The sequence below is a fragment of the Triturus cristatus genome, chromosome 4_2 (assembly GCF_964204655.1).
Source record: "Triturus cristatus chromosome 4_2, aTriCri1.1, whole genome shotgun sequence".
Taxonomy (NCBI): Eukaryota; Metazoa; Chordata; class Amphibia; order Caudata; family Salamandridae; genus Triturus; species Triturus cristatus.
In genome coordinates, this window is record NC_140586.1 from 49,122,536 (window position 1) to 49,150,168 (window position 27,633).

A 27,633-nucleotide genomic window follows, 5' to 3' on the forward strand; every position below is an offset into this window, starting at 1 on the left:
GGCAAATAAATTTATCAAGATATACATCTCCTGGTGTGCGCCTCAATTACGGTCCGTGAGAGGGATCATCGGAGATATAGAGATATATATATATATATATATATATATATATATTCACTTAAAAAACCATAGGTTTCACACATGTCATAGTTAGCTGGACATTTCCCTCGTAAAAAAACAATGAAATTCCCCCGTTATAGTTAGTGCAGGCAACTATAACTCACGCGACCGCAATCCTCTGCTGATGACGTCAGATATTACATCACTGTATTTAGACACCTATTTACCCATGTCTTCTTCCATTAATCTTTAGCTATACATATATTACAAATATTTATTTTTCAGAAAGACACATATGTAATCAGTGATGTAATATCTGACGTCATCAGCAGAGGATTGCGGTCGCGTGAGTTATAGTTGCCTGCACTAACTATAACGGGGGAATTTCATTGGTTTTTTACGAGGGAAATGTCCAGCTAACTAGAACATGTGTGAAACCTATGGTTTTTTAAGTGAATTTGCAAGGTTTTTTAAATGCTAATTCCTAACTATAACGTGTGTGAAACCTATGCGCTTTTTCGAAGAAAAAAAATAAATGTTTTTTTCATCCTTGGGGGTCCTTCAGTGACCCCCTGACAAAGGCTAGGGGGTCAGGAACTGTCCACCCTGCCCCTTTTTCACGTTCTCCACCTTTTTCACTGCCTCAGACTGCGAGAGACAAAATGGCGGCCAGCACTTCCTGATTTCGACCGATTCGAATGTTTACTGACATCTAACAACCAATCAGAATTGCGCTCGCGCACACGGTGCGAGGCTATAGATATGTATGTACTTTTAACTGCAATTTTCTCAGGAACTACTGAACAGATTGACTCCAGATAGCGCAAAAGGCACATCCCTGACCTGAGGACTACCTCTTTGCCAAATTTAAAGTAATTCTGTTCAGCCGTTTGGGCTGTACCTTGGACTAAAGGTCCCTATGGAAAATTGCATGGGAAAAACACGTTTTGGGACCCCCCTTTTTTCTCAGCCCCCGCTTGACGAATCCCCCCAAGACTTTCAGGGTAGGAGCGGAGCGGAGCGCCCCACCTAATTTGAAAATTTCGCGAGGATTCATCAATCGGCGCCAAAGTTATTCCAAATAGAATGTTGCGGATTTCCTATGGAAACACGGTCCTAACTATAACTATCTACTGGCGATCGCCAGTAGATAATATATACACACATACATATATATATATGGCACGAGAAGCAATTCGTTCAGGGAAGTACGTTTTTCAAAAGAAATACTTTTATAAGTTGACACTTAGTGCAATTTATCCTATGTATCCTATCCTGTGGGATGAAGAACAAGTAGGGCATTCAGATACAGAAGAGCGACTTACAGAAACAATCTCCAGGAGTTAAGGTGAGTGGTGAACAAGGTCCAAGGCAGCACCAGCAAGACACCACACGCGGCACTAAGGCAGCTTGGTGAAGGGGAGCAAAACAGCATCGGGTACCCAAGGTAAGTCTATAGATATCGGTCTTCAAGTAGAGAAGCAGCAGGCGTGGACTGGGAGGCCATTCGGGATGAACCAACAAGGGGCTCAGGCCTCACGATGCTCGGTGACATAGTGACACATTTGGGCCTATTCCCCACATGCCAGAGGCAACGGGTGCAGCGGTTTCTGTAGGCATCAGGCTTTCCTTACAGGGAGCAGTTGCGGTAGAGGGGGGCCTGCTAACAGACGCTGCAGAGGACGTCAGGAAGTCCACGAGAGGCAAAACCACAGAGTTCTAGGTCTATGGTGGGCTGTGGGACCCCACTGGCACGGTTGGTCCACCTCAACTAGGACTTGGAGAGACCGGTGCAGTGGTGTTTGTGGTAATGACGCTGACAACAGTGGGGAATTCAAACACAGCTTTATTCTCTTCAAAGCACACGGAGGGTGAACTCACCTTCGCCAGCCACAGAGCAACTGCCGATAGTGGAATCCTGTACCACTGCATAAATGTGTCTCAGCAGTGTTGAAAATTGATGCTTGGCTCCCCATAGGCTCCCCACAGGCCTTGGGGTAATCAATGGCAGCAGAAAAACAAGGCGGTGGCAGCGCGTAATTAAACAGCTGCCCCCTTCTTCCTTCACGCAGAGGGCCAGTCACATGCATCTCAGCGCTGTCGGAAACTGCCGCTCGACTCTTCACACGCCTCAGGATAGCCAGTGGCAGTGGGAAATCAAGGCAGCACACGAACACACAGCGGCAGCTTCTCACCTCATATGCCAATAAGCGCTGTAAACGGCATCTTCTATCAAGCAGGTCAGTTTCATCAGGACAGTTGTGGGTCAGCACCATCTTACGTGTTCACGCTTCTGTGCTTGAATGGTGCCACCATATGTGGCTGGCGATCGTCGTCAAAAGTGTGGTAACGACACCAACAACAGTGGGGTATTCAAACACAGCTGTATTTTCTTCAAAGCACACAGAGCTTGATCTCACCTTCGCAAAGTCACAGAGCAACTGCCGTTAGTGGAATCCTGCAACAGTAGCACACCAGAGGGATAGAACTCCGGATAGAAGTACAAACAGTACTGCACAAGGCAAGTGCCACATTACAACAGTGTCCTTAGGCGTCAGGTTTTAAGGGTCTTGGAGTCCTCTCAGGTCTCTTTGAGTACCTACAGAATGCAGGGAAACAGCTCTGCTGCTCCACTGGAGTTCTTGATTCCTGGGTGACATGCTGGCAGGTCTCCCTGGCTTTGGAGAGTCCTGCAGCTGCTGTCAAGTCACCATTTGGCGCAACTGTCGAAGTCAGCAGGTAGACCGGCAGAGCTGGTGCCAAGTCAGTTGCTGGGTCTTTCTCTTTGCAACTCTTCATGTCATTCTTCTTTCAGGTCGGCAGGATCTGATTTTCTGGTGCCAGGGGCTCCCCTAAATATTGAATTTAAGGGTGTTAGGGGAGTGTAGGGTAGTAGCCAATGGGCTACTTACCCTTCGCCTCACTATGCCCCCTAAATGACAACTTCCTGTAGCACGTGGGCATAACCCTGTCCCAGAATTCCCATGTTTGCCATCACAAAGATAGCCAACTCTGAAATGTCGTGTACACTTCGGTTAGCCCACCTTCGGGGTGGTACTTGCCTGGAGGTGGGCACGCCTACCTGACTTGCTCATTTTCCCACCTGTCTTGGTGCCAAAGGGCTCTGGAAAAGGGGGTCAGCTTCTCGCTGTGAGGAAAGCCAGATTTGCATTTCAATAGGAGGTGGCTGCCTTGGAATGATAAAAAGGATTAGTTACTTACCTGTAATCCTAGTTCTCATCCAGGGGTATACTCATCAAAGTCATAATCTATGAATAATCCCCGCCCATGTGCGGGATCCCGGAGCATATAGAAAATACATATATATACATATATATACATATGTGAAAACATATACATGCAGCCTAAAAATGTTTCAAACATGGCAATGCTGTAAATTACATAGGTTTGCATTGTAGTGCCCCCTAACCCATAAGGAAAAAAGGAAGCACACCAAGCCAATTGTCACACAACAATGCTTTATTGCCCTAAAGCAAACTTGTAATCGCAGGCACTTGCCTGTAGACTGCAATAGAGTATCAAGAAACAAAGAAAACTGACACCTTGCCTTTAAGGCATTAGAGTAAGGGGACCGTGCCTTTAAGACCTGCAGGAGACCCCTTGCTCCCATGATGCACCACAGGTGACAGTTAGGTCAGTTCTTTTTGACAGTGCACTCGCACCGGAGTAGATCTGCAATTAATAAACAATGACTTGAGGAGAAAAAGCTCGTCCGGGGATGTGGGTGGGTCGCTTATGACTTTGATGAGTATACCCCTGGATGAGAACTAGGATTACAGGTAAGTAACTAATCCTTCTCATCCAGGGGATACTCATCAATAGTCATAATCTATGAATAGAGTAGCAAGCCCATACCCAACGTCTAGAGCATTTAGAACATGCATTAACATCACATAAGCATAGCAGTTATGCAAACAAATTCCTCAAAGAGGCCTGCCCCACCTGGGCGTCGGCCTGTGTGTCTGAATATAGGCAATAATGGCGTGTAAAAGTATGTATTGAACGCCATGTAGCCGCTTTGCAAATTTCAGGCATGGGAACGTTGCGAAGGAGAGCTACAGTGGAAGCTTTCCCTCTAGTAGTGTGCTCTTGGTCCAACCTGTAGAACCTTGTGAGACAGCTGATAAGACAAGGCTATACATGAGACAATCCATCTAGAAATGGACCTCTTGGAGGCAGCCAGCCCGGTATTCGTTGGACCGTAATTAACAAAGAGCCTGTCAGACTTTCTAAGCGAAAGGGTCTTAGCAAGATAAAATTTCAATACCCGGGGGGGAGGAGCCTAGCGCTTGACCAAGATGGCCGCGTGAGCCTTGAGCTCCCGCGACCCTCGCGCCCTCCTGCAATTATCCTGTCCTAAATCCTGATTTTCATGCACGGAATTCTGCAGATGAGTCACAGCTGGGGCGATTGACGTTGTCCGGGCTAAGATCGCCCACCGGGAACCGAAGTTGTGCATGGCGGAAGATTGCGGCCTACCTCCGAAGGATGCCAGGGGCTTGCGTTGGCAGGATGCCCAGCCACTAATTGAACAACAGCGGCCTCGGGAGGTGTGAACTGGCGGACGGGTGCCGCTGCACTTTCACTTTCGCTTTCTCGCCCTTTGCTTGCTCTGGGTTGGGAGTGCTTCATGCTGGTCCCCTGCTGTCTGGAAGACCTCCGCTCGGCCCTCGCTGGCTGCTGACGTCCTAGTTGATCCTGTTTCCTCTGGCTGAGTGAGGGACGTCTTTTTGCGATTGACCGCCCTGCTGTTCGAGATGTCGACCAAATCGGAGGCAGACAAGTCGAAGTCTAAGACTACCAGGCGGGGAGGATATACCCAATCCAACAATATGGATCGCTATGCCCAGCAGAAGGGGTCGCCTGGTGGATCAGGACAGTCGCTGGAAGCACAGAAGGCCGATTTATCCCCAGCCTCGGAGTTATCATTGCAGGATATCAAGGGGGCGATAGATGGGATGCAATCTTCGATTGGGCGACAATTCGAGACCCTGGCGCACAAGGTGGACATGATTCTGGTTGATGTCAACTTGATTCGCGCGGACCTGGGCAAAACCAATGAGCGGGTCAAGTCCCTGGACCTCAAGACTACTGGTCTCGCGGACGATGTCTCGGAACTCCAGGCTGAGGTTCGTAAGCTACGAACCGCGAATGACCTCTCCGCCCGCCGGCTCGAAGACTTTGAAGGTCGGGCCCGGCGCAACAATGTGCGCCTTATTGGGGTCCCGGAAACTTCGGAGGAGCTCTCCGTGGATTTACTCGTCGAGGACTTGGTGGTGAATCATCTTGCGCCTAAGGGCCTTGGCAAGTTTTTTGCGGTGGAGCGGGCTCACCGAGTGCCTGGTGGACGGCCTAAGGTGGGAGCCCCCCCCCCGCGGCCGATTGTCGCCCGGATGTTTAATTTTCAGGATCGAGACGCTATACTGCAAGCATCGAGGGTGACAGGCCCGGTGCCTTTTCAGAATGCCTCTGTGAGCTTTTATCCTGACTTCACCCAGATGGTGCAGAAAAAGAGGCAGAGTTTCCTGGGGGTGAAGCGGCGGCTTAGGGAGATGGACCTGAAGTATGCCATGCTTTTCCCCGCCAGGCTACGTGTGGTGTATGAGGATCGGACTTTCTTCTTCGAATCACCGGACATGGCGGGTGACTGGTTGGATGCGCTCCCTCGGCGACAGCCCGGCCCGGGACCGCGTGGATGGAGCGGAAGGCGACCGGGATGGACAGAAGTGATACCTCCGGTGTCGGTCTGTTTTGACTCAGCCCCGGACAGTGACTCGTACCCTACTGCAGTAATGGGAGGGCGGCGGGGGGAATATAGGAGCTCTTTCCTCCCTTGGGGTACTTTTTGTAGATTTGTTTTTGATAGGGCGACAGGCACACTGCAAGTTGGGGGGGCTTTGTAAGCTGCCGCAGGGGTGCAGGGAGGGGGGGGGGGGATTCGGGATGTTGGGGTTGTTGTTGGGGGTTGTTTTTTTCTTGCAAGGCATAGCAATGGTTGTCAGTATTGTCCGATCGTGGTTCTCCGGGGGGGTGGAGGTCTCTTTGTGTTTGGGGATGGGGGATAGGGGCTTAAACATAATTAGCTGGAATGTCAATGGCTTAGGGGATCGTATTAAACGGGGGATAGTTCTGCAATTCTTGAAACGGACCTCGCCAGATGTGGTCCTCCTGCAGGAGACCCACCTTATAGGGAATACATGTTATGCACTTAACAGAAAGGGTTATAAATTCATTGCTCACTCGGGGTTTTCCTCGGGCTCCAGGGGTGCGGGCATACTTGTTAGAGCTTCCCTACCATTTGAGGTTGACTTCACCATCGCTGATGACAGGGGGCGCTTTGTGGCTGTGGCGGGGAGGTGGGAGGGCAGAACGTTGGAATTGGTTTCTGTTTATGTCCCTCCTGCCCTGCAGGCCTCCACGTTTGCTGATCTGGGCAAGGCCTTGTTGGAACTCCCCGAAGGGATGCTAGTGGTGGGAGGAGGAGACTTCAATGCGGTTGGGTCTGGAATGCTCGATAGGTACCCGCCCAGGGACACCGGGGGTGCTCAGAAGTGGCTTCCCGACTTTATAGATACTTTTGGTCTGGTAGACTGTTGGAGGCTACGGCACCCCACTCAGACAATATACCTTTCATTCCGGGGCCCACGGGAGTCTCTCTCGGATCGATTACTTGCTCACTCTGGCTGCGCACGCCTCATTGGTATCTGAGGCTAGGCACATGGCACGGGGCATATCTGATCATTCTCCGGTGTGGGCCCGTCTGGATATTGGCCGGGTGGTGGGGGGCAGGGTGGCTCCCATTAACCCCTGGTACTTTCGTGACCCCAAGCTGCGCAGTGCGTTGCTGAAGACAGTTGAACACTATTTTCAAGATAATCAGGGTTCGGTTGAATCTGAGGTGTCCTTGTGGGAAGCTTTTAAGACTGTATTGAGAGGAGAGGCCCTTTCCTTGGTAGTGGCCGCCAAGCGGCGGAGAGACGCCGAGGTGACACAAGTAGAGGACGAGATAGCGGCTTTAGAAGTGGCCTTGGAAGAGGATGTTGCAACGGCCACACTGCATAATTTGAGCTTGAAGCAATTGGAATATAGGGATCTGGTGACGAACGCTGCCAAGACCCTCAATAGGGAGCAGCAGGGTCGATTGTACGATGTTGGTGATAAGGCCGGGAAATTGCTGGCGTGGTTGGATAAAAAAGAGCGTGTTAATCGAGTGGTGCCGGAGTTGTCGATGGATGGGGGAGAGGTTGTCACTGACCCCGACGGTATAGTCCAGTGTTTCTCGGACTATTTTCGTACGGTATACACCTCGGTCTCGGATAGGCCGACTGAGGACTCGTGTGACCTTCTGCGTGATATCGCTCTGCCCTGCCTTTCTGCCATTGATAGGGATGACCTCGATGGCGATATAACTGTAGACGAAGTGGCGTGTGCTATCCGTGCGTTGCGCTCCGGTAAGGCCTCAGGCCCAAATGGTTTGCCGATTGAGCTGTATAAGCTTCGCCCGGATAAGTTGGCTCCTCACCTGCGCGCCATGTTTGTGGAGGCGCGGGTGAATGGGTTTCTTCCGCTTGATCAACGGCTGGCGACGATTGTGGTCATACATAAAGACGGTAAGCCCCGGGACAAGTGTGGCTCCTATCGGCCGATATCACTTCTCAACGCCGAGCCGAAAATCCTTGCTAAGATCCTTGCTAACCGCCTGGTCCGGGTGCTTGGCGACTTGATCCACCCGGATCAGTCGGGCTTTATCCCGCACCGTAACACTGCACTGAATCTTAGACGTCTCCATGGAGTGATTGCTAGGACGGGCACGATGCGAGAGCCGGCTATTGTGGCGTCCCTCGATGCCATGATGGCCTTCGATACGGTGGAGTGGGCATACCTGTGGGCTGTGCTAGCCAAGTTCGGCTTTGGGCCTGGATTTGTAGGCTGGGTGAGGTTGCTCTATGAGGGGCCTCTTGCTAGCGTCGTGGTGAACGGGCGGGCGTCGACACCGTTCGCGCTCGGGAGAGGCACCCGGCAGGGTTGTCCCCTGTCGCCGTTGTTGTTCGCCCTTGCTCTTGAGCCGCTGGCGGCGTGGATACGATGGCACCCCGATATACGTGGGATTCGTTGGTCGCCTGACCACGAAGACCGTATTTCACTTTACGCCGACGATATTCTGTTATACCTCGCCTCGCCTAAGAAATCTCTTATAGTGGTTTGTGACGTCTTGACTTCTTTCGGTAGGAACTCTGGTCTTGTCATCAATTGGGGGAAGTCATACTTGTATGTCCTGTGTGGGGATGTCCCGCCTGTCCCGCGCAACTGCTCGATCCAGATAGCCCAGCAGGGTTTTTTGTATTTGGGGGATCTATATTTCCACCGACCCCATTTTACGATACGAGAAGAACTTGCTCCCTCCCTTGGCACGTCTGCGACGGGACGTGGCGGGCTGGCGGCGGTTGCCGCTTTCCCTCCTTGGCCGTGCCGCCCTGTTTAAAATGATGTCTCTTCCCCGTTTCCTCTATGCCCTGCAGAATACCCTTGACTTGGTCCCGGCCAGTTATTTCCGTGAGGTCGAAAGCCACCAGCGCGCGCTATTGTGAGAAGGGCGTCCGCGCATAGCGATTGCTAAGTTGACGCTTCCATGGTACGACGGTGGTATCGCGCTTCCAGACATTCGACGTTATTATTGGGCCACTCAGTTGAGCGCGATTAACCATGGTGTATATGGTCCGGCGCTGAGCCCAGTCTTTGCCATGGACCGATGGTTACTACGTGGGGGTAATTACCACAGAGCGTTGTACTCGAAGTCGTTGGACTTAACACTTACGGGGCCCACCAGGGTGGCCGTGCATGTATGGAAGGTGGCGATGGATTCACTGGGCTGGAAGGGTAAGCTTACCCTTGCCACCCCTCTGTTTGACTCCGATATTCTGGGAAAGCTTTGGCATACAAAAGGGTTTGAGAAATGGGACCTGATCGGCATATCCAGGGTTGGAGACCTTTTGGTTAAGGGTAGGATAAAGTCATTCGAGGAGCTGCAGAAGAAATACGAGCTAGGGAGCACGGAGTTCTTCCGATACGCTCAAGTGTGCCACGCCTTGCGATCAGTCCTTGTAGAAGGGGAGAAGGTGCCTGAGTCCTCTCCGTTAGAGGACCGGATCCTGGATGGCCATATGCCAAAGAGTACGATCTCGCTCATTTATAAGAAACTAATTAATGTTCGGGCGGATCTTCTTCTAGGGTTGCGCGATCAATGGACCAGGGATGGCCTCGAACTCGATGATGAGGATTGGCAGTATGCAGTTTCTTCTCCCAAAGAGGTCGCGATCCCCGCGCGCCTGCGGCTGGTGCAGCTTAAAATACTCCATAGGGTCTACGTGACGGGGCCCCGGCTGGTCCATATGGGTTTCTCTGAGGAGGGCTTATGTAAGAGAGGCTGTGATATGGTGGGCACCTTCCTACATATTATTTGGGAATGCGGTGCGATTATGGAGTTTGGAAGCGAATCACGATGTGATGGGGGAGGTGACTGGCATCGTCATGCGCGGTGTTGTCTCCTGAATGTTTGGGGTCCTACTGACCACGACGCGGCACAGACTCAATGGGTGACCCTAGGGAACATTGTAGCCAAGCGCGACATCGCTCGTCTGTGGGGCTCTACTAGGCCTCCTACATTGACAGCGTGGATGGAAAACATGGATTGGAGCATGTTTAGGGAGAAGACAGTGTATTGTGCTCGAGGGCTCCCTCGGAAATGGCACTCTGTATGGGGGCGATGGAACCAGTACAGAGGGGGCATATGCCTGACCCCAGACCCGGACCCGCCTGAGGAGCAGCTCTCCCCTTAGCTTTCTTTCCGGCTTTGTACTTCTTGCTGGTATGTGTTTGTCTTCTTGAGTCTCTGACTTCCCCTCCTTTCCCTTGCTATCGACCTGTGTCTGTTGGACGAACTGGGGCTCGCTCCCCCTGATGGGAACCCTTTTTATGCTTTCAGTACTTATCGCCTTGCTTGTGTTTAGGTTTGGGTTTGTGTTTATTTAAAACCGAACCATTGACTCTCCTGTCAGTGAAATGTGGACGCTCGCATGTGTTGTGTTTTTAACGCTGCCGTACCTCCGGGTTGTCGGCTGAATAGCTGTGTCACTGATTTAAAAGAATAAAGGTTTTAAAAAAAAAAAAAAAATTGCAATACCCTCCGGTGGTCAAGAGAATGTAAAGCTCTCTCCGGGGGAGTGGTTGGCTGAGGAAAAAAAGTGGGCAACGTGATAACCTGATTAATGTGGAAGTCCGAGACCACCTTGGGCAGGAAGCTCGGATGAGTACGTAGTACCACTCTATTAGCATGGAAAACAGTGTAAGGTTCCTTGCAGCAGAGGGCCTGAATTTCACTCACCCTGCGGGCAGAAGTGATGGCTACTAAGAAGGCAGCCTTCCAGGTCAGATGCTGTAAGGATGCCTTATGAATAGTCTCGAAAGGAGCTCCCATCAACTTAGAGAGAACAATGTTGAGTTCCCAGGGAGGGGAAGGAGACCTCACTGGTGGAAATACTTTAAGCCCTTCTAGGAAATCTTTGACTACCGGCATCTGGAAGAATGAGGCCTGGGTAGGAAATTTTCTATAAGCTGTGATAGCAGCTAAGTGGACTCTGATGGAAGTATACTTTAAACCAGACTTTGACGAGTGCAATAAGTAAGGGAGAATAACCTGTTCTTGACCCCGGATCGGATCAAGGGCGTTATCTCTACACCAAATGCAGAACCTCTTCCACTTGAAGGCATAAGACTTCCTAGTGGAGGGCCTTTTTGCTTCCCGGAGGATGCTCATACAGTCTGCCGGAAGATCTAAATGTCCGTAGTGGATGAATTCAGGAGCCATGCCGTCAAGCGGAGAGAGGGGAGGTTGGGATGGAACACTCTCCCCTGGTCCTTGGTCAGTAAGTTCGGCAGGCAAGGCAATCTCCGGTGTGGCACCTCTTACAGCTGTAGTAGATCTGGGTACCACCACTGATGGGGCCATTCCGGAGCTATCAGGATCATCCGCGTTCTGGTCCTGAAGAATTTCTGTATCACAGCTGGGATGAGAGGGACAGGAGGAAAAGCGTATAGCAATGTCCGTGACCAGCTGATCAAAAGTGCGTTCCCCTGAGATCCCTGTTAGGGGAACCTGGAGGCGAAGACGGGGGATTTTTTGTTTGCCGCGTCTGCGAAAAGATCTATGTCCGGTACTCCCCACTGCCGGAAGATCTCTTGAGCGAAGTCTTCGTTGAGCACCCAGTCGTTCGCTTCGATGAAGTCTCTGCTGAGGCCGTCTGCCTGGACGTTCAGGGTCCCTGGCAGGTGAACAGCGATGATCGAAAGGTCTCTCGCCAGTAGCCATCGCCAAATGGACTGAGCTTCCAGAGATAGGACTCGTGATCTGGTGCCTCCTTGCTTGTTCAGATAGAACATAGTCGTTGCGTTGTCTGTCTGAATCTGCACGTGGTTGGTTTGGAGGGACGGATACAGGGATTTGAGAGCTAGATGGACTGCTCGTAGCTCCAAGAAGTTTATGCGATAACTCTGTTCGGTATTGGACCAGAGACCTTGTACCTGAAGCTGGTCCATATGAGCACCCCAGCCCTGCATGGAGGCATCTGTGACCACTGTCTGTGTCGGAGGCGCCTGATGGAAGGGGACGCCGTGAAGTAGATGGGAGCGTTTCATCCACCATCTGATGGAGTCTTTGGCAGCTTGGTGAAGAGAGATGAGCTCTTCCCAGCGGCCGGACCTCTGCGACCACTGATTCTCTAGCTCTTGTTGCAGAGGGCGCATGTGAAGACGTGCATTGGGCACAATGTAAATGCACGAAGCCATCGACCCCAGAAGTGACGACACTTGCCTGGCTGTGGGAAATGCCGCGTTGAGAAGCGTGTGGCATTTCTGAAGCATGGATGATAACCTCTCCTCTGAAGGACACACGCTTGCCTTTGCTGAGTCTGGAGAGGCGCCCAGGTAGTGAATCCGCTGAGTGGGATTGAGGACCGACTTTTTGTAATTGACCTGTAATCCCAGCGACTGTAGGAGATTGAGGCAGAACGAGAGATGGCTCTGGAGTCGAACAGGAGTGGAACTCTTCAGGAGCCAGTCGTCTAGATAGGGATAGACGAATATCTTTCGTTTGCGGAGGAATGCAGCTACCACCGCCATGCACTTTGAGAATGTCCGTGGGGCAGATTTGAGGCCAAACGGCAGAACTCTGTACTGATAGTGCTGACGAGAGATCTGAAACCTGAGGAATTTGCGGTGTTTCACTGAGACAGGAATTTGGAAGTAGGCATCCTGTAGGTCGATGGCACACATCCAGTCTCCCTGGTGAAGATGCGGGAAGATCTGATGCAGAGCCAGCATCCTGAACTTTTCCTTCCTGACAAATCCGTTGAGCAGACTGAGGTCGAGAATGGGTCTGTACTCTTTGACCACTCCTCGTTTTTGAACAAGAAAATACCGGGAGTATACTCCTTGATTTCTTTGCATTGGAGGAGCTTCCTCTATGGCGTTCTTGGAGAGGAGAGGAGCTACTTCGCCCAGTAAAAGCCGATTTTGGATTTGAGGGAGGTGCTGCCTCCGTGGGGATACATGCGGAGAGGGGAGACTTGAACCTCAGCAAGTAGCCATGCTGTACAATATTCAGCACCCATCTGTCTTTTGTAATAGCTTCCCACTCTGCCAGGTGAACACTGATACTTCCTCCTACCGGAGTAGCGAACGAGCGCGGAGGAAGTAAGGTCTCGCTGTTTTGAGGGCTGTTTGGTGGAGGACTGTTGCTGCTTTGCATTTCCTCTCCCTCTGCCACGACCTCTTTGTTGAAACTGGGACCTCTGCTGATTTTGGGAGGACCATTGGGGTGTTTGAATGCGCTGATGAAAGGCACGCTTGTTGCCCTGGCGAAAGCGCTTTCGATATTCCTTGCGCTTTTCCAGCCCAACAGCTTTAACGGTGTCCAACTCTGCCTTCATTTTGTTCATTTGGTCATCAGCGTGAGCTCCAAACAAAGATGACCCGTTAAAAGGCAGATTAAGAATTTTTTCTGCGCATCAGGCTTGAGGCCAGTTAGCCGTAGCCAGGCTGAGCGCCGAGAGCATACGCCTCGAGAGTAGCCATGTGCGGCGAGGTCCGAAGCATCCGCAGCCGCACTGATAATTTGATTGGCTACAAGCCCACCTTCCAGGAGAATTTCATTAAAATCCTGCCTGTCTTCCCATGGCAGTTTCTCAGCAAATCTGGAGAGGGAATCCCACAGAGAGCGATCATACCGTCCTAGCAGGGCTGAGGCACTAGCCACTTTCATGTGTAAAGCAGAAGTGTTGCACATCTTTCTGCCATACGAATCCATTTGCTTGCTGTCTTTCTCCGGGGGGACAGAAGAGGACACAGAGGCAGAATGGGACTTCATGGCGGCCGCCTCGATAACGGAGTCCACTGGTGGGTCCGCCCTTAGAAACAAGGGATCCTCAGCAGGAGCCTTATATTTTTTCGCTATTCTTAAAGGCACAGAGCCCACCGTAGCAGGAGTGAGAAATGTGGCCATCGCTGGCTCCAACAATCCTGGCACCAATGGTAGCAAAGGTCTGGGTGCTGACCGGTGCTGCAACGTATCAAATATAATTGACGTGGGGGCCAGAGGGGTGTGCAGCGTGACATTCAATTTCTGCGCCCCTCTACCCAGGACGTCAGAGAAAGTGGCGATGTCATCCACAGGGGACACTCGTGACAGGGGTGACGAAGGCAATAATAGTCCCGGACCGAGGACCTTGTGGAGGAAGACCAGGTGGGTGATCTAGTGCGTCGCCTCTTGTGGGGACGGTCGCTGTGATGACCCCTGGACCGTGATCTGTGTTTGGAAGGAGATCTTGGCCTTCTGTGAGAAGAGGGACGATCCCTGGATCTTGACCGGTGTGGAGAAGGTGGCTTTGGACTACCAGGAGGGGACCTGCTCCCACGCAGAGAAATTCTGGAGGGAGAGTACGTGCGGGAATATTCCGAGCCCGGACTTCTGCAGGCACCTGTACCCACATTCTTCAACCAGCGAGGTGAAAGTCCAAACTTCTCCGGTGCCTTAGGTGATCCTTCCGGAGAGATCTGCACGATATGCAGGCCTGGAGATGATCGATCTCTTGGAGATCTAGATCTGGCTCTTCTCTCCGCGGTCGCTGCTGCTCTATCCTTCGACGTCGAACGCCTCGACGTCGATGTTTGTGTCACCATCGGTGCCGATTGTTGAGAATGGCGCTCCGCCCTCAACGGTGGTCTCGACGTCGACCGCCTACGGCGTTGCGGAGACCTAGACGTCGATCTTCGTCGTCGAACAGGTGTTTGTCGTCGAACTGGCGACTTCGACCGTCGTCGACCTGATGACTTAGACGTCGACCTTCCATGACGTGGGCTTGGCGACGTCGACCTTCCATGACGTGGGCTTGGCGACGTCGACCTTCCATGACGTGGGCTTGGCGAAGTCTACGTCGACCTTCCATGACGTCGGCTTGGCGACTTCGACGTCGACCTTCCATGACGTCGGCTTGGCGACTCCGACGTCGACCTTCCATGACGTCGAGTGGGGGTTGACCTCATCGACGTCGAATGCCTTGACGAACGACCCACTCGCGGCGAGACATAAGTCGTCGCATCTCTCGACGCCGACCCCCTCGAGGGCGGCTGGGAGTGTCTCGACGTCGACGGAGACAGTCCAGATCTCACCGGACTAAGCCTTCGAGCCCGAAGGACTGCACCTCGATGCCGACTTACTTTTCTGCGGCGGAGAATCTCGACGTCGAGATGAATCTCTTGACGCAGAAGTCGTTCTCGGTTTTTTCGACAGTACCTTCAACGTCGACCGCGAATCTCCTGGAACCTTGGTCTTCCTGGGGTCAGGAGAGGTGGTATGTCGCCGTTTCTGAGGTTGTCTAGCTGAAGAAGGTGGTTTTAAGGATGAATGGTCGCCTTCACGACGGCTTCTTTCCTTCTCCAGCTGGGCATGCAGCTTAATGCGCTCTCTATCACGCAGAGTGCGCCTGGAAAACTTCTGGCAGTGGGGGCACTGGTCAGGATTGTGTGAAGTTGGTAAACACACAATACACACAGAGTGTGGATCTGCCAGTGCCATCTTATTGCCACAGGAAGGGCATTTCCTAAATAAAGCAGGCATTCTGACTGGAAAAAATTTGAAATTCTTCAGGAAACCAGCAGAACACGCTTTCAGGAGCCAGAAAATGTCGAATTTTCTGAAAAATTCTGTATTATAAAACTTTCAGTCAAAAAACTGAAGAGCTCAAGCCCCAGGATCCTCATAGAAGGAGCCGGAAAAAAGAACTGACCTGTCACCTGTGGTGCATCATGGGAGCAAGGGGTCTCCTGCAGGTCTTGAAGGCACGGTTCCCTTACTCTAATGCCTTAAAGGCAAGGTGTCAGTTTTCTTTGTTTCTTGATACTCTACTGCAGCCTACAGGCAAGTGCCTGCAATTACAAGTTTGCTTTATGGCAAAAAAGCATTGTTGTGTGACAATTGGCTTGGTGCTTCCTTTTTTCCTTATGGGTTAGGTGGGCACTACAATGCAAACCTATGTAATTTACAGCATTGCCATGTTTGAAACATTTTTAGGCTGCATGTATATGTTTTCACATATGCACATATATGTATATATATGTATTTTCTATATGCTCCGGGATCCCGCACGTGGGCGGGGATTATTCATAGATTACGACTATTGATGAGTATCCCCTGGATGAGAAATGATGGTTACCCTTCCAACATGGAACTAAGGTATCAATCATATAACAGGGAACAGCGGTTCCGGTGGCCTATGTATTAGATGCTTGATAAATAAAATGCCCGATGGCATATCTGTGTGGGAAGTGAATGTCAGAAAAAGAATCAGAATCATACAATGGGTAGAGTTATCAAAAGACACTTTTACTGAGTTGATATTTTTTTTTAACAAAAATTGCGAACAAACAAGTGCGCGGTGTCCTGAGTGAACTAGAACCTTAGGAAAAAACGGGGAGTGTTAGTGAGTGGTATAAAAGATTTCTATGTATAACAAACGACCACAATACAATTAGTGAAGAGAGTCAGTCTTTTAGTACAATGCTAAAGGGCTGCAAAGGTGGTTCATTTGTAGAATGTGTCAGACGACGATTCAACTCCAAGGGCAATGGGGGATCTCAGCAGGACCTTATGGTATGGCACACCTGGAGAGGGCCACTAGACTACCAATGTGATCAGTGGAAACACCAGGGAAGTAGTGTGGCGCAAGACTGGGTTAAGACAAAGAGGGTACTCACAGTGGGGCCCAATTACAGGTAAGCAACTCCTTTTCGTCTCCTGTATTGCCTCTTTCATAGATTCACATGCTTGAATCAGAGTAGCTAGCATTTTCATAGGCATACATGTATAGAAGTACTGTAATATGTAAGAGAAGAGTTTGCCTTTTGTGGGAACCACTCGGAACAGTGATTCTTGCACAAGGGAGTGCCTGCAACCATTCACCATCCAATACGAGCTGCGACGCGTTTCGGGCCTTGCGGCCTTCTTCTTGGCAGCATTACAAAACCACAAGCCATGGTACCAGATGCTTCCCTTTATTTAATTAACAGAGTCACGCTCTAAAGGGCCCGAAACGCGTCGCAGCCCGTATTGGATGGTGAATGGTTGCAGGCACTCCCTTGTGCAAGAATCACTGCTCCGAGTGCTTCCCACAAAAGGCAAACTCTTCTCTTATATTATCCGGCCCACCAGGTCGAGGGACAGCACCACCGCGATATCGCTACAGCGGGTCCGTGGCTGTTTATTGGGGCAGCCGAATACGTGAGGAGCAGCTTTGCACCATGAGGAAGTTTCCTGCCACCTGTGTCATCTCAACTGTTTGTTTTAAAATCATTTTCCACAAAGGGGGACTACCAGACCCATGATGCTTTGCGGGGCGGTGGGTGTGCCGCCGGCCCACAAGGGCGTGACTCTGTTAATTAAATAAAGGGAAGCATCTGGTACCATGGCTTGTGGTTTTGTAATCCTGCCAAGAAGAAGGGCGCAAGGCCCGAAACGCGTCGCAGCCCGTATTGGATGGTGAATGGTTGCAGGCACTCCCTTGTGCAAGAATCACTGCTCCGAGTGCTTCCCACAAAAGGCAAACTCTTCACTTAAGTACTGTAATATATACATATCTACCCTTAGAGGATGGTGGGTAACAATATACATGCAAATACTAAAACATATATAAGATATCATGTAGTAAAGTACCAACAAAATAAATATATTCTTAAGATTCTTTTTTTAAAAATTTTTTTTTTTTTTTAAAGAAGACCCTATCCTCCACCACACACCCCATCTACCCCTTCCCACACACAAACTCCTTTGGCCTTTTTTTCATTCGTTATTACCTGAGCACAATTGATTGATGGTCACCTTGTCCACTCTTCAGCCGCATTGGCACGGCTCTCCTTTTTAAAACAACTGATGTCTTCATGCACCTTAAGTAGATCTACTAGCTTCAGTAAAAGTTAGTTTGCTAAACTCTCATTTAGCTCTTCTCATTCATAGCATGAGATAAAATGTTAACGAGCTCTGAATCACAAGGTCGATGCACCTTAATTGGCACACTTGTCTGACATTAGATTTATGAATTTCCAGACTGCCTTCAGCACTTTTTCTTAGCTTGTGATAAATCATAGTTATGCTCTGCATTCAGCGTTCCACCATTCAATAATGGCACACTGATTTTGGCACTGAAGAATTGACTGTCTGGATAATTTTGGCGTTCAATTGGTCTCCAATGATGATTTATTATTCAGCTAAGACTGTAATGTGACTTCTCATTTTTACTTTTGAATGGGAGACAAAAATGAGTTGCAGTGATTTTTAAACGTTATGTGATTAGCCTATCCTTTTTGCCATGTAGATGTGATCATGCTTACTAGCCCACAAGGGATGGTTCTCAGTACAGCTTCTCAGAAGCACAATTGAACCCTGGCCATTTGAGCTCCAAGTAATCCCAATCCAACCTAGCCAATTTGAGGAGGAAATTGTCTGGCCTCTAATTTATTGAGTGATTAATTGGTTCTATGTTAGGTTTGACACATTCGAGTGCCTTTGATACAGCTACTTGCTTAAGGAACCCAGATAAATTTCAGTCTTTGGGAAAACATATGGTCCACAGAATTTGGAATGGGTTATATCAACTAGTAAGGGCCATACCCTTTTCTGATATTCACCCTTTCCCTTCACAAGTTTGCAGATTTTATTAAGGTGATGGCATAAATTTGGATACTTAAATTTGTCATTTTGTCAGCCAGTCTTGCTTCCCTGCTTTAAGGCTAAAGGTTCAACACCAGGTATTAATCCCCAGCTAAATAGATGATTGGTAAGCCTTTCGGAATGGGTTCTTTTGTGACATTCACCTTTATCAGCCCTACTTTGTGTGTAGAAAGGGATGATTTAGGAATGGCACGTGTTAGGTGGGTTGTACTATCCGGTTAGTGCTGGTACCATGGCGCCGAGTTATGAATGTTAACTCATCAGGGCAGCCCCTTTTTAAGGGATGTACACTTACTTGCAAAGGAAGAAAGTTAAAGAAAGAGGCATTTTTATTGCACCCTTGAAAAGAGTCTAGGATTTTGAAGGCAAATTGCAAAACGTTGGGGAGGGAGTGATATATTATAGAAAAAAGTGCTTGGTCTTGACTGCCCCATCAGTGCTTCACAAAAAACGAATTCTTGTATTTAATTCTACCTTGTCTTATCACTAGGGATGTGCAATACTCACGTAATTACACGTTACACATAATTATGCGGAATGCATCTCTCACTCAGAAAAATTACCCGAATGGGACATGTGTGTAAAAAGTCAACTTAAAAATGTAATTTCAAGATGATTTCCGGTTGCTTGCATTCAAAACACTGGTGCTTCTTTTCGGATTTGGAGTTTGCACAAAAGAATTACCCAAAAGGTAGGCTGGGGTAAAAAAAAATCTACCTGGAATGTATTGCGACGATCCACGTTAAGGGTACTACGCATTATAAAGAATGACGCTCGCGTTCAGATTTGTAGTTTTGCACTCAAAAATTACTCGCATGGTCAGCTGGAGTAAAAAATTCACCTGAAATGTTTGGGGACGACCAACATTAAAGGTACTGAGTGCTGCATGAGTTCAAAACAATGCCGCTCTAGTTCGGATTTGTAGCTTCACGCTCAAAAAGGATCTGAACGGTCGACTTGGGCAATTAAATCTACCTTAAAAATTACTCCAACGGTACAGCCCTGATTAAAAGTTCTCCCCAAAATGATGCAATGTGGCGTAATCTCATAACCTTAGTCTTTGTAGAACTTGAAGATGTGCTCCTCAGCCTTCCAAAGATGCATCTGTGGTCAGAACAAACTCTAGGAGAGGAGAGAGGAATGACAGTCCCAGAGAGACAGCTGGCAGACTGCCACCAAAGAAGTGAGTCTTTCATTATCGGTGTTATCCGAATGACATCGAATTATCCTGTTACTTGAAGCCATTGGATGTCCAACTGCTCCTAAAAGGGTCTCCTCCTTAGACGAGCATGAGGTACCATTAGTGGCGGAAGACATCTGTGAAAAGTGCCCTCTTTCTTGCATGGTATGCCCCCACTTTTGCTGATGTTCTTCGAGTGTGCCCTGGACTCCTGCTAATCAGGTACCCAGGGCCTATGTTCCTTCCCTAAAACTGCATTGAAGCCTAAACCCAATTGGCATCTCTGGCCACGTCAGCCCCTGGTAAATGGTACCACAGGTAACCAGGGCACTGTGACCAGAGAAGGCCTCTAAGGGCTGCAGCCCTTACTATGCCACCCTCAGAGGCCCTGTACCCAGACACCCACACACTGCCTTTGCAGACTGAGTGCCATGGTGCAGAGTGAAGTCAAAATGGCACACATCCCTGTGTGCCATGCACACAAACCACTGCCCTGGCATACGTCAGTCACCTCTCTAGCTGGGTGCCCTATGCCAGTGGTGAGGGTATAGGTGCATGAGCCCCGAAACCCTTACAGTGCCCAAATCCATTCCTGGGCACTCTAAGTGCAGTGCTGCCATTAAAGAGTATATGGTGCTGGGAGTTTGTACATAACATTCCTACAGATTTTGCACTCTTTTACCTTATGTTGAGGGTAAAGGCAGTAGATACAGTTTTTATGTGGATATTCAGCATGCAGCCTCTTATGACATGATCCACACGACCTGAAGAGACCTTTCTTTGAAGAATCCAACATTCTGAGTTGAAATCTGGAATTTTGAAGAGAAAAACTGAGCAGAGTACAGGGAGACTCCCTTTTACACGACGTGCAGTAGAAAATCTGAGGAACCTAGCCTCTCTTGGGAATGTTCTAAAGGGTGCCGTCGCACGATTGGCTGCTACTCAAGTTTGGATCTTTTTTACAAAAGAAAATAGATAGGCTATTGCAGTGACTGTTCATTACATTGTAGCCTATTGTAGTATTATCTACTGCTTTTATATGTATGTTGTGGGACTCCCACTACAACGACTTGGATGATTCAAGCATGTGAATCTATGAAAGATACAGTACTGGAGAACAGTGCAGGCTTTGTTTTTGTCCTCCTGAGAGCAAGGGTCCTCCACCCACGGAGGTCAGAAGGAATATGCTACTTACCAGTATGCATCTGTTCTTGGCATGTAGAGCTGCAGAGCCACACACTTAGGATAAGATCGCCATCTGGTGTTGGGCTCGGATGATTGCAGGTTGTTGTTGTCTTCGGAAGAAGCCTTTTGGTCACGAGATAGGTGACTCCTCCTCTGGACAACAGTGCGCATGGGCATCCACTCCATCCTCAGATTGTTTTTCGCCATGATGGGAAATGATTGAGTGTATAAGAATAAAGAGAAAGGATGTCCATGTGTAGTGTCTAATTAAGACAATGCTGGAACAGATACAGGTCCCGGGGAGGCGGGTGGGCGTGTGTGGCTCTGCAGCTCTACATGCCAAGAACAGATGCATACTGGTAAGTAGCATATTCCGTTAGAGGCATATGAGCTGCAGATCACACACTTAGGATAGACTATATAGCAGTGTCTCCCCTAGCGGTGGTCACCTGTATCCGTTGCAGCAGTTTGGAATAGAGTTTTTAGGACAGATTGGCCTACTGAAGCTTGTTGTTTGGATTGCACATCAACACAGTAATGTTTAGTGAAGGTGTGTGTGGTAGACCATGTGGCTGCTTTGCAAATATCTTCTAAGGGAATGTTCCCTAAGAATGCCATGGAAGCCCCTATTTTACGCGTGGAGTGCGCCCTAGGGGGAACTGTAAGAGTGCGTTTAGCTTTTTGGTAACATATTTGGATACATTTAACTATCCACCTGGCTATACCCGATTTGGAAATGGGGTTGCCTTTATGTGGTGCCTTTATGTGGTGGAGTGAAAGCAACAAACAGCTGTTTGGTTTTGGAAAAAGGTTTGGTTCTCTCGATGTAATAAAGCAAGGCTCTTTTAACATCTAAGGTATGAAAGGCCCTCTCAGCTACTGAGTCTGGATTAGGGAAGAAGACTGGCAGCTCGACTGATTGGTTAAGATGGAAAGGGGAAATGACTTTAGGGAGGAATTTCGGGTTTGTCCTAAGAACCACTTTGTTACGATGTAGTTGTAGGAATGGTTCTTCAAGAGTTAAGGCTTGTATTTCACTTACCCTTCGCAGGGATGTGATTGCGATAAGGAAAACCACTTTCCATGTTAGGAACTGCAGTTCGCATTTATGCATAGGTTCAAATGGGGGACCCGTGAGCCTTGTTAGAATAATATTGAGATTCCACACTGGGGAAGGTGGTAATCTTGGAGGAACAATCCTTTTAAGACCTTCCATAAATGCTTTGATGACAGGTGTTGTCTATTTTGCAAGTAGGCTGCTAAGGCCGCTAGGTGTAGACGTATGGAGCAATACGCTAATTTGCATCTTTGCAAGTGTAGTAAATAGCAAATAATGTTTTGGATGGAAGCATCCAGTGGACGTATATCATTGTTAGTGCAGTAAATGGTAAATCTTTTCCATTTTGCAGCATAACACGCCCTAGTAGTAGGTCTTCTAGCTTCTTTTATGATATTCATACAGTCTGGTGGGAGGTTGAGGTAACCGAACTCTAAGACTTCAGGAGCCAGATTGCCAAGTTCAGTGTCTGTGGATCTGGGTGTCTGATTTCTCCATGGTTCTGGGTTAATAGAGCCGGGGAGAGGCGCAATTTTTGATGTGGAACTAGCGATAGTTCCAGAAGTGTGGTGAACCAGGGTTGACGTGCCCAAGTGGGAGCTACTAGGATCAGTTTTAGCGACTGTTGTTTGAGCTTGCGTACCACAAATGGAATGAAGAGGCGAAAAAGCGTATGCAAATCTGCCTGACCAGTTCATCCATATTGCATTGCCCTTCGACTGTGGGTGTGGAAACCTGGCGGCAAAGGTTGGGCATTTTGAGTTTTCGTGAGTGGCGAACAGGTCTATGTCTGGTTGGCCCCATTTTTGGAAGGATGGGAATAGGACTTTGGGGTGTAATTCCCATTCGTGGATTTGCTGTGTCTGGCGACTTAGGAGATCGGCAACGTGGTTGTGAACCCCTGGAAGGTGTTCCGCTAGCAGGTAGATGTTTTGGGGAATTGCCCATCTCCAGATGTTCTGTGCGAGTTGGGACAGTTGGGAGAGAATGTGTCCCCCCCCCTGCTTTTGTATGTAATACATTGTCGTCATGTTGTCTGTGCGGATGAGGACAGTTTTGTTCTTTAGATGTACTTGAAAGGATTTCAGTGCAAGGAACACCGCTAGAAGTTCTAGGTGATTGATATGGAGCAGTTTTTGTTGAGTGGTCCATCTGCCCTGAGTGGTGTGTTGAAGGAGGTGGGCTCCCCACCCCGTGAGAGATGCGTCGGTGGTCAGCACTACTTGTGGAAGAGGCTCTAAGAACGGTCGCCCTTTGGACAGGTTGATGGTGTTCCACCATTTCAGTGAATGAAGTGAGCGACTGTCCACCAACACCAGATCAGTAAGTTGTCCGTGAGCCTGGTTCCACTGTTGTGCTAGACATTCTTGCAAGGGACGCATTTGAAATAGTGCGTGGGGTACGATAGAGATGCAGGACGCCATCATGCCTAACAGTTGCATAAACACTCTTGCTGGAAGAGAGTGTTGAGTTTGAAATTTTAAGATGAGGTTTTGTATGTTGGCTATACTGGCTGTGCTGGGATAAGCTATGGCCTTGGACGTATTTATAGTGGCTCCCAGATATTGATGTATGTGGGAAGGTTGCAGTTGAGATTTGGGATAGTTGATGGTAAATCCCAAGTCGTGTAGGGTTTGAATAGTGCGGTGAGTGTGGAGAACGCATTTGTCGAGAGTATTGGCTTTTATGAGCCAATCGTCGAGATAGGGGAAGACATGGATTTGTTGTCTCCTGAGATGCGCTGCCACTACTGCTAAGCATTTGGTGAATACCGTGGGTGCGGTTGTTACTCCGAATGGGAGAACTGTAAACTGATAATGCTGCCCGTCTACCACAAATCGTAGATACTTCCTGTGAGCGGGATGCATAGGGATGTGAAAGTATGCGTCCTTGAGGTCCAATGTGGCAAGGAAGTCGCCTTGTTGAAGTAGTGGGAGGACTTGTTGGAGAGTGATCATATGGAAGTGATCTGAATGTATGTACTGGTTTAGTAGTCTGAGGTTGAGTATGGGTCTTAAAGTATCGTCCTTTTTGGGAATGAGGAAGTATAGAGAATATACTCCTGTTCCCTGATGTTGGAGTGGAACTGGTTCTATTGCGTGTTTTTGAAGCAAGGACCGAATTTCCTGTTTGAGGAGTGTAAGATGGTGTGGTGACATTGGACGGTGTTTGGGTGGTATGTGTGGGGGGGGGGAGGGGGGGGGGTGTTTGTGAGTTCGAGGCAGTAGCCAAACTGGATAATTTGTCTTACCCACTTGTCTGTTGTGATGGAATTCCAGACAGGTAGGAACTGTTGGAGTCTTCCCCCGACTGGAGTGGAATGGTCTGGGGGGAGTGGGGGCAAGTCACTGTTTAGTGGCTGGAGAGGTGCGGGTGTTGGTGTTGCCCCGTCCGCGGCCCTTGGTATTGTTCCCCCTATATCCTCCTCTAAAATATCCACATTTTTGGGGGCTACCCTGTAAAAGGAGCGTCGAAAGGAGCCTCGGGTTGTAAGGACTGTAATGCTCCCATTGATTTAGCAGTCTCGTTATCTTTCTTCATCTTCTCTAGTGCAGTGTCGACTGCGGGTCCAAATAGTTGCTCCTGATTGAATGGTTGAGCAAGAATGGTTGTTTGTACTTCCGGCTTAAAGCCGGAAATACGTAGCCATGCGTGGCGTCTAAGTAATACGCTTGTGTTGACCGCCCTAGAGGCGGTGTCCGCTGCGTCTATTGCACATTTGATTGAGGCATTAGATATTAACTTTCCCTCTTGAATGAGGTCATTGGCCTGGGATTTGTACTGATCAGGCAGGTGTTGTAAAAGATCTTCTAGCTGATCATAATGAACCCTATCATATCGGGCCAATAGGGCTTGTGTGTTGGCAATACGCCAGTGGTTAGCAGCTTGTGCGGCAACCCTTTTGCCCGAGGCCTTTAAGAGCTTGGACTCTTTGTCTGGGGGCGGTGTGTCTCCTGTTGTTTGGGAGTTAGCCCGCTTTCTTGCGTTTGACACGACTAAAGAGTCTAGAGGGAGCTGCGCCTTAATGTACGCGGGATCCTATGGGGCCGGACTATATTTTTTTTCAATTCGGGGGTTAAGAACCCTAGTTCTAACAGGGTCTTTAAAAACCTCAGTGGCGTGTTTTAATCACTCCCTTAATCATGGGCAAGATCTGAACAGATTTTTGCGACTGCTCAAATGTGTAGAGGAGAAAGTCCTCTTCAGGTGTATCTGTGTGCATGGTGACGCCATGGAACAGTGCCGCCCTGCTTATGAGCTGTCCAAACCCTAAATGGTCATCAGGAGGGGAGGGTTTGGAGGGGTATGTAGTGGGATCAGGAATATCAAGAAAAGGGTAAGCCTAGTCATCTAAGGGTGCCGTATCCGGGAGTGTAAAAGGATCATTAGGATAACTAGGATCATTAAGGTCATCCGGGTCTCCCCCTCCCCCTAAATCATAATCATCATCCTGTGGAGGTGGTGTATGTGAAGGAGATGGTAAAGGAGAAGGAGGTGGGGGCAGAGGGGGTGGGATGAGAGGTAATCTAGGAGAGGAAGGACGAATGGGTGAGGTGGCAAAGTCCTTCTTTACGGGAGCTGGAGGAGGTGTGTCCAGCTTCCTTTTCTTGTATGGCACAGCAGTGACATGTCCGGTTTTTGGATTGATATAAATCCTTTTTTGCGTGGGATCCGGGCGAAAAAGTTCTTCATTGTCCAAAAGTGGCTTTGGCGCCGACTTGTTCGGTTCCGATCTGTGTTTTGGGTGATCGGTAGTGTCTTTGTGGACTTTTTTCGGTACCGAGGATGGTTTCGGTGCCGAAGAACTTTTCGGTGTCGGCGGAGATTTCGGCCTCGGTGGTCTCAGAGTCTGCTTCGGTGCCGAGAGGGGTTGAGTCTTCGGTGCCGAAGGTATTGTGGGCACAATGACATGAGGTTTGCTCGAGCCCGAGCCACCTGCAGGCTTATATTTCTTCGGAGCCGGGCCCGTGGGCGGGGCTTCTGAAGACTATTTTCGGTCGCGACTGGGGCCAGCTGGCGGAGTCTTGACCAATGTCTTTTTGGGGGGGGTTGGCGTAGGGGCACTGGTACTCACTCGTTGCCCCGGAGTGATGAGGTCATCAAAATCGTCCACTTCGGATACGATTTGGAGTTCTTCGGAGTCGTCTTCCGGGACATCCTGGGCAAAGATGTCCTCTGGTTCTGGAGCTGGTCTGGCCATGATATGGCGTCGAGCTCTTCGGTCCCGGATGGTTTTCTTGGAACGGAATGCAACGCAGGCTGGACAGTTGGATTCGTTATGTTCCGGCGAGAGGCACAGGTTGCAGACCTCGTGGTGGTCACTGTGGGGGAACTTTGCTCCACATTGGGGGCATTTTTTAAAAGGTGTCCTTTCCATGAGCCGTATCCGGAACCGGTCCGATTGGATTTGACGTCGAGTTGTAAAGGTTGTTTGGTTTCGCAAGCTGGATTTAAAAGTTTTCAGCCGGAGTGGAAAAGTTCATCCAAACCAATGGCGGAAAAAAACAATCTGAGGATGGAGTGGATGCCCATGCGCACTGTTGTCCAGAGGAGGAGTCACCTATCTCGTGACCAAAAGGCTTCTTCCGAAGACAACAACCACCTGCAATCATCCAAGCCCAACACCAGATGGCGATCTTATCCTAAGTGTGTGATCTGCAGCTCATATGCCTCGAACACTTGTCTCGGGTGGCAGGCTGGCAGAGAACAGTCCAACTCACCAGAAGTTATTTACAAATCCACTACTGTAATCAGGGTGGGTTTGTTAATACAAGATGTTTGATACTAAACATCCCTATTTTCAGTGAAGCCATCAGGTAGCAAGGGAACACGTTTTTACCAGTGTCCAGCACATGTTTTAAAATGGCATACCTGTTCACTTGTAATGACTGTAATGGAACTGACCAGCACAGGGACATATCTGCTCAGGCAGATATGTCCTCACATGTAATATAAGGCACCCTGTCTTTGCTATGTAAGGACTGCTATAGGGGTGACTTATAAATATTACGTGCAGTGTTAGGGGGCATGGCCCACAGGGATGTGCATCATGCAGTGTTTTCACTATTGTCTGCACCAAAACACGCAGCATGCAATGGCAGTCTTGCATGAGTTTGGCCCCAGCCCTATCGGCCTGTCCCCACCTCGAATCTGCTCCAGCGAAATCCCGGTGGGTCCTGCAGCCAGCAACCTCAGGAACCCGGAGGACCTACCCTGCCTTCCACAAGAAAGTCTATCTCCCGTGAGCACCAGATTTGCTCACCCACAGTCTCTGGCTCCAGCCGAATCCACAAATCTGCACAACTCTGCACCCGACACCTACGGCCAGAGTTAGAGTGGCCCAACACCACGAGGAGGGCTCGCCGGCTATCCTGACCTGAGATCTGGTGATCTCTGACCTGCCTCGAATCTCTAAACGAAGCCCGCAGTCTCTTTCTGGGGGATTCCCTGACCGCGACCGGAGATGGTAAGAAAAACAGATGCCTAAAGACACCCCTGCACCAGACGTCCCACGGCCTTGGGTGGCCCAACCGATGGTGTCCCAACTTACCTCTCCAACCAGTGGTCACCTCCAGGAGATCTTCATCCCCAAGCCTGCAGTCTTTGTTGCAACCGGAGAATCCCAATTGAAAACGGGGCACCCGACACCAAAACAGCACCCAGCCGCCCCTGCGGGTACACTTTGGGTATTAACTCGGATGCCCCTTTTCCCTGAGCCTAACACCAGGAGCTTTGCTCCCACAACCCTGTCGCCTGCTCATTAGCAGCCCCCTATCCCCCATTGTATAACATTGGGCCTCTGACCCGGCCGTCCTAGTGCCTCTGCGGGTTTTTTGAGAGTGCATCCTTGACCCT

The 27,633-nt window shown here is 49.4% G+C and overlaps 2 protein-coding genes across 8 annotated transcripts in view; both read right to left on the reverse strand.

Moving 5' to 3' along the window:
• Positions 1-27,633, reverse strand: part of KMT2D (lysine methyltransferase 2D) — a 1,389,531-nt gene that overhangs the window by 691,610 nt on the left and 670,288 nt on the right. The gene's annotated exons all lie outside the window — the stretch shown is intronic.
• Positions 13,070-27,633, reverse strand: part of LOC146832937 (uncharacterized) — a 29,760-nt gene continuing 15,196 nt past the window's right edge. The window contains exons 3-4 of the mRNA XM_085600203.1: positions 20,218-20,344; positions 13,070-13,589 (exon numbers count right to left, since the gene is read on the reverse strand). Coding sequence (XP_085456329.1) covers positions 13,070-13,589; positions 20,218-20,344 — 647 coding nt within the window. The remainder of the gene's footprint in view (positions 13,590-20,217; positions 20,345-27,633) is intronic.